Genomic DNA, 7500 nt, shown 5'->3' on the forward strand with positions numbered 1-7500 from the left:
TAAAGAACCATTTTCTTGCCACGCTCCACGCATCGACAAACCGTGGTTGTCGTGAATTTCAAACAACCCAATCGAAGGCGCCCCATCTCGCCTCTGACGTTCTGCTGTCGCTGCGGTGTCCGATGCTCCCAGTTCGATGCCACTCTCTCGCGCTGGCGATCGAAATTCATCGACCTAAAGTACTGTCATCGAAGGCAAACAAAACGCACGCGACCGGCAAGACCAGCGAAGCCGGCGCTTGGCTGGCCGACGAATGACGGGAGCGATTGTTTATCTTTCACCGCAAGAAGAAGAAGAAAAAAACCGCCGTGGCCTCGCGTGCGCTTCCGTGTGCACAATCTGCTTAATTCCAATTCCGCCCCGGTGCTTCCAGCTCGTGAGATGAAATTTCAAACAGGTTAAAGGTGAAATCGAGTGAAAATCCAATTACATCCCATCGCGGGTGACACCGGCGCCATTCTCTACCGTGCGCTTCGTGCGACCATCTTCCCGATTGGTAGCGTGTCGTGTTCGCTTGTTTTTCTTTTCTTACCCTTCTTCGCGTCTCGATCTTTTTCTAGCGCACTAGCGGTTGTCCACGCCTACGACGACAGTCAAGCGAGAGAGTCCCCCGTCGAAGTCGAAGCGTACGGAATGGATTCGCGGTACAATCAAACTTGGGCCGATTGCACCGGCGATAACGGCGACGTTTTCCGGTTGGAAAAATCCAATTTTTAAAAACAACAGAATTAATCTTCCCACACAACCAGTACCGGTCACCAGCACCGGTCACCATCGGCTATATCATCCTTTGTTTAAGTACCACTACTATCGCACTCGGGGAACGGGCAAAACGGAGAGAGGGAAAACTCGTTCGGGTGCTCCGAAATGTCCCAACACTTCGAGGTGGCTCTTACGTGGCACCGTCAGTCGAAGCGAGAAAAATCGCCGTCGAAATTCTATATAGCTTTCCATTAGGAAGCGTGAAAATCCTTCTCCGGGTTGTAGTTACCGATCGAAAGCCAAAAGCCGGCGAAGCCATGAGGGTAGCAGACCCGTTTGGCAGCAAAAAATCCCCGAAAAACCGATTTGAATCTGATGCAGAAACAACGCGGAAATGCCACACTGCTGGCTCCTGCTGGCTGCTGTTGTTGTCGATTCGTACCTCTCGATACCACCCAACCGGACCGCCCAAAAACAAAAAAAAAGAGGAGGAGGACATTCTCGTGGGCACGATGATACGGTTCGCTGGCATGATTGCAACTGTGCATCGCGCGCGACCACGATCTCTCTCTCTCTCTCCGTTCGTCTATTGCGCCAGTTGGTTCAATCTCCCGGTGGAAAAAAAAAACAAAACAAGAAAAAATGGGAAATGGAGTGACTTCTGTCGAGGGGTTGAAACGGAAGCGGACCACCAGTCAGTCCCAAAACGGCCACCGATAAGGCGTTAGATAGATAGGTCGCACCACGCCGCGCTGCGCCGCGCGCAGGCTGGAACGCCGTGCCAAATCTGTGCACCGATCAAACCGATGGACGAAAAACAAGAAGTTGCTCCCCTGGCAAAAATCTGGTGGCCAATACGATCGGGATGGTTGCCAGGAAATGCAACACACAAACACACAGGCACACATAAACAGCGACAGAGACTGCTTCTGCTTGGATGCACAACAATGGAGAAACGTCTCCGAGTTGGCGCCACTGTTGGCGGAGGGAGGCTTGGTCAGGCGGTGTATCCGATGGCTCTTCAGCACCATTGAGCAGCTTGCATGCATGCATGCACCCTGATGTGGGCGATGGAGGGTGTGTGGGTGGCTGAAGAGGGTTATCTCGTTTATAGATTTCGATATTTTCCAATGCATTTGATCATTTTGCGCCTGCCAGCGAACGAGCGCGCGCGCCTGGTCGTGTCCGGTTCAGCGCCTTTCAATGCCGACGATGTGTGGCAGACCAGGCCTTTCGGTGTGCACAGATTGCATGCCGAGTTTTCATCTATTTCCCCCCCCCCCCCGGCCTCACTTTTTGGCGATTTTTACCGTTGCAATTGTTTCACCCAACTGGTGATGTGTTGCTCCGCTGGATTGCTAACCGGTTTGGTATCTTGGCGACAACGGACCAACGGTGAGATTGGTTCCTAGTGCGCACACACCCTAGTGCACCGATAAAGTGCACCTGATAATTCCCTCGATGCAGCACCACGACGCCACCCGCGTGGTATGATCCGCTCAATCGAAGGGAAAATAAAACTTTAGCACCGAGCATAAAACCTTACAGCCCTTTCGAGTTCGATGATGCACTGCCTGGGGTCGACCAAATATGTTACCAAACGAGGATGCTGGGGCCAGGAGTTCCATGAATTGGCTGTCAACATTCTCTGATTAACTATTTTCCAAGACATGTGTCACGTGACGTTGGTGCTGGTGGTGGTGGTGGTGGTGGCGAGGAAAAGGAAAAAGGGAATTTGAAATCGTTTACCAAACACTATCAGACCCAGGGTGGATGGACCATCGGCACCACAAAAACCAAAGGAACATCATCTGGCAGTAGCAGCACCATCTGGCTGCTGGTTTTCCGGTTGTGTATCTGTGTGTGCGGGGTATTGAAATTTGGAATCCGGAACAACAACAAAAAAATGCTCACTCATCGATTGAACGAGGATTCCAGTGTATCTTTGTTTCTCTTTTTTTCCGGCTGTTCGGGCACAAACCGCAAACCACTGCTCCATCCGATTGCAGGTCATTATTTTTCCTCTGCTGTCAAAATCGGTTGAGGATCTTCGAAAGGGAGCGAAAGAGACAGAGAGAAAGCCAAAGCATAAAGGTACGAAGCCACGATAGCAACTTTAACAGTTAGGAAACTTTCATTGGCTTTCATTTGGCGATTTGCAGCACAAATGTTTTTACAGACGCACGACCAAGAGAGCAAATTTGTATTGCAACTCTCAAAACACAACTTGGATTCGAATGAAAGGTTCATTCATATTAACCATGCTCCGTCTGCAACCGCAACTTTATTTCAATCTCTTTTTGAGAGACTTTTCTTAACGTAAAGTTGCTATCGTGTCCAAGCACCTTAAGGTCAAACCAAAGCCAATTGGTAATCCATTCATCAAACCAGAAACCCATCCAACCAGCTTGTTGCTTGCAATGAACTATTTTTCGATTTAGTTCTCGGTCTCGCATCGCCGTATCACGCATTCACTGCGAGTTCTCCTCCCAAATGGACGGGCACCACCACCACCACCGGCAAGCTGACACGCACCGCATCGATGACCCGGAAGAAGATAAATGTGATAAACACACACCCAGGTACAGCAAACACATCCATAGCGACACATAAACACCCTTCTCCGGGGGGAGGGAAATACGATTGTAAAACACATATCATACGCATCGCACGAATTCCGTGTCGCAGGCATCCATGTTGCGGATCCCGGACACCCGGTCCGATGCTCATAAATTACAGTTCGAGATGAAGGAGAAACCCCCCCCCCCCCTCGGGCGGTGTTAGGACCCACCCTTTTTCGATTTCTACCTCTTCTCCTAGTGTCACTCTTCGTCTGCGGCCCTGTCGTGCCCTTTTGTTTCTGTCTTTCCTTCTGTCTTGTTTTTGTTTTCTTTCCGCCACCACCAAATGGACAATCAGTAAGTTCACTATGTGCTTGACACGAAGGAAGTTGGCCTTAAATAATGATGTCACCATTTTTACGATGGTCATCGCTCGTTTTTTTCCTTCCAGGACAACTCCAAACCGGGGTCACGACGTCCGGTGATCGAATATTGCTTTAATCGATTCATTGGCTTCACTTCTTTACTCTTCGGATTCTCGCCGCGTTGGTGACCGCCGCTCGTGCTGTCAGTTTGTGGAATTTATGTACCCGGCCACTCCGGGTAAGCTTTGCGCGCTGTGTATGTATATCGTTTTACGACCTTTATGAACCCTGTTAATGCCTCTTTCAGAAAGCAGAAACCCAGCAGGAGGACAAATTATCTCTCTGTGTGTGCCGCAGTCGCCACCCTACTTGGAGTGCCGGAACACAGTGTTAAGATATGATCTAGCTAACAGCAAAACATCCCATCTGCTTCTCGATACTACATCTGCTGCGTGCCTTGCCGGGAACTACAAAACGAAAAGTTTCTTTTTGCTTTTGTGAGAACCAAACCCTCCTCTCTGTCCGCCCGCCTGGAGTGGGTGGGAATAAAACTTTCAGTGAAATTGACACCTCCATTCGTTACATTGACGCGCTTCCGGTCGATTAAGGGTGGCAAAAAGGATCGGATTTTCTCACATACGCGCGCACACATTCACATCGAAAACTGGTCGCAAAACTTGTTAACATATCTGTGAAGAAACACTTTCCTGCCGTGCTGTAGCCAAGCCACCAATCCCAGAGTAAGCCGGAGAAAGGGAAAACTTTTTCAATGATCGACACACACTTTCGATCAATAAAAGAACTTTTTTCCTCGGGATTTTCATATTCCCACAAGCGCCCGATGGAACGAATGGGGCAAACGCCAGCCGGGGGGCGGGATTTTCGCTTGCAGCAAGCGGCGGCAGCATCTCCACAATTTGCATATATTGATTCATATGGAGGAATTGGAGCTATGGATACTCTAGGAGATTTTATATTTCATCATCACCAACTGGGCGAAGAGGTGAGTGTGTTGGCATCTGAGCGGAGGGAAGCTTATCTGAGATTGGCAATGACGTGACGATGATCGGATTTGCCTTGATAGTCGTGAAGGTGATGAAGCTGGAACCATGTTTAGACACAAAACATCGCACTAAACATCACTTGTGCATGCAAAGAAGATGTTTTAACCAACGGGAACATAAGTGAGCATGCAATCCAAAGTGAAAAGAACTCTTTCCTCCGTAGGAATCTGTTATCTTTTCAAGCCTTATTCGGAAAAATGCTCGAGTTTCGCCAGATATTAGCAATTCTTGCGAGCTGCGCAAAATATCAGCACCATGAAGTGTATGATTTGGTCTCCAATTGTCGATCCACACAAAGTATTTTTTTATGCATTGATAATCAAGAATAATATGCGCTACCTACAACATTATCTATTGTGCTAGACTCGTTCAAGGAACGGATATCTGTCCAAGCGTCGTAAGCCTTTCAGCAGCTGACCGTGAACGGTTTTGAGGGAAACAAATTTACCTAAATGAATTATTCATAAACTATTCTGGAGAATTCCACCCAGAAACTCGAACCAAGAGGTTTTTAACTTGTTCACAATGCTTGTTAATATTTGTGATAGTGTTTGGAACCCAAATTAATAACAGATATTGCGTCGCTGGACATATCAAAAATCAATGGCAGAAAATATCTCAACCAGAAACCATCGCGACACGGCGACCAGTTGCACCGCTCACATGCAATCGCCCAGCGCTCCCCTAGGTGTACTTTCTAGTCCCTCGACTGGACGGCAACAGCAGCATTAAAAGCATGTATTCTCATTAAACTGTACTTACCCTAAGGACATCCACTTGGCGTACAGCGCTCCCTTGCCCTGCGGTATCTTCCACTCCATTCCGCTCACCAGCAGATCCTCGCTAGTGACGGCTGCCAGCGAGTTCAGTGCGGCCGCAACGGTTCTATCGGAGGGAGATAGAGAAAGAAAGAGAAAAAGGCATGAAACATCGAGCAGAGACGAGACCATTAGACGAGACGAAACGGATGCCGCGAGCGGAGCGAGCGAACGAAGAAACGGCAAAACGCACCCAGAAAGTGTGCTGCCACGGGGCAAACATTGACAAAAGCATCCATTCCACTGCGTGAGTGTATGTGTGCCTTGTCGATGTGATATGCTCTATTGGCGCAGTGGCAAGATTCTTCGTCGAACCGTCTGCCATCGCAAAAAAAAAGGAGAGAAACGCCGCAATGGAACGGAAAGCCCGTTAGACCGGGTAAAAGGGGCAAACCGGTCTCTAACTGTTGAATTCGTGGCGTCAACGGAGAGGCCAGCACTCCCCAGTGGAAGTGCGGAAGATGCGAATGTAATTATTATAATAACATAAAAGAAGACGACGGACCCGTCGGTCGGCTCGACAGCGACGAGCCAAACCAAAGCTGCCACCGGAGTGATAATGTGAACAGGAAATTTCTCGAGCAGCATTCGCTTCCGGGAAAATGCCATCTTGCCGGTTGCGGCTCGTCAACTGGTGCTGGCGCATACCGTTGCATTCGAGAATATGATCCACCTTCCCCACCGTTTGAAGAGCTTTTCACGTTTGCGTTTGTGCACGAATCGTTTCGCCCATTCAGCTATCGGGAGGCTCACCAAGTCCAAGAGCGTTTCAAGAACTTCAACGGTGACTCTGCTCTGTTGGTTGAAATTGCGGAGTAAAGAGTCTCCGCTCGGGGGTTTTATTGGAATGTTAATTTTATTCTATCATCAAACAGCGGGCATCTGCATGCAGCAGCTGGAGTACTGCTTCAGAAGAGTGAAACAGTCTCGTGCCACATTGCCAAGGCACTGCATTGGACGTTGCGTCAACTCAGAGAAGTGCTGGTATTCATACTGGACGTGCATCAAAAGATGTTGTTCAGTGTCTCAAGGCTACTCAAAGGCGATTCATATAATAGCTAAATCAAGACAGTGAACATGAATAATGTTCTAAAGGTTTCAAGGAATGGAACTATGTCTAGCAATTCGCTCAGTCAGTCATTGCAGTCTGTTTCTGAAGCTTCTTTCATAATTGCATCCTATTTTACGATCAAACAGACAGTGAATTGTGATAAAAAAAATGTTGCTTTCTATCATTTCTACCATGATTACATCTTTCTTTTCCATTCTTTGGCCCTCAGAGGCGCTCCAAAAAAGTCGCAAAAAAACAGAACGCAAAAATCAATCCCACAAAATCACACTTGCTTGACACACTTTCCAGCTGCCTTCGTGCGCCCTCGACGTCTCCTCGCCACTCTGCATTCGCATTTGCTAGGTCCGAGTTTAATTTCGCGCAAAATTCTTATGCGCCACAACGCAACGCAAAATCAATCCAATTTAACTACCGTAAAGAGCAGAGCAAGCCAGGCAATGGCTTCCTGGCCACAACCAGCGTGCCGTCTTCCATTTCGTGCTCCCTCTTTTTAGCTTCTTCTTCGTCCGTCCTTATGGTCATTACGAGCCAATCATGCCCGAACCACAGCCTGCCTGTAGCATCTCGGCTGCGAACGGTGGAAAAGGCGAGAAAAAATCCATCATCAAGGACCCGGACCCGGACTCGTAGGTTCAGGAAACGGACCGGCGAATGGACGGCATACTTTTATGGATGATCGTAAAGTTGATTAATCGGGTCTATTAAAAAGTTATCAAACCTTCGGCCCCGAGCTACTTTCATCATCACGGACCCGAGCGCCCCGGGAAGAAACATCAAACGAAGATGCCTGCGGGATTAGTGGTTCAATTCGGAGACCTGGCATCCCCGGCAATGAAATCTCCCTTGTCCTGGAAGTAGCACCAGCAGCGGCCTAGAAAAGCAGGACCAGACCCTTCGCCCTTGGTTCTCCCTTGCACC

General features: G+C 48.6%; 1 protein-coding gene across 3 annotated transcripts in view; it reads right to left on the reverse strand.

Annotated features, from left to right (window-relative positions):
• The window catches only part of LOC126577268 (sodium-coupled monocarboxylate transporter 1), a 48166-nt gene that overhangs the window by 12364 nt on the left and 28302 nt on the right, over window positions 1-7500 (reverse strand). For all 3 annotated transcript variants that reach the window (XM_050238759.1, XM_050238761.1, XM_050238760.1), the window contains one exon: window positions 5455-5577. In XM_050238759.1, the coding sequence (XP_050094716.1) occupies window positions 5455-5577 (123 nt within the window). The remainder of the gene's footprint in view (window positions 1-5454; window positions 5578-7500) is intronic.

This window comes from Anopheles aquasalis, chromosome 3 (assembly GCF_943734665.1).
Source record: "Anopheles aquasalis chromosome 3, idAnoAquaMG_Q_19, whole genome shotgun sequence".
NCBI classification, from domain to species: domain Eukaryota; kingdom Metazoa; phylum Arthropoda; class Insecta; order Diptera; family Culicidae; genus Anopheles; species Anopheles aquasalis.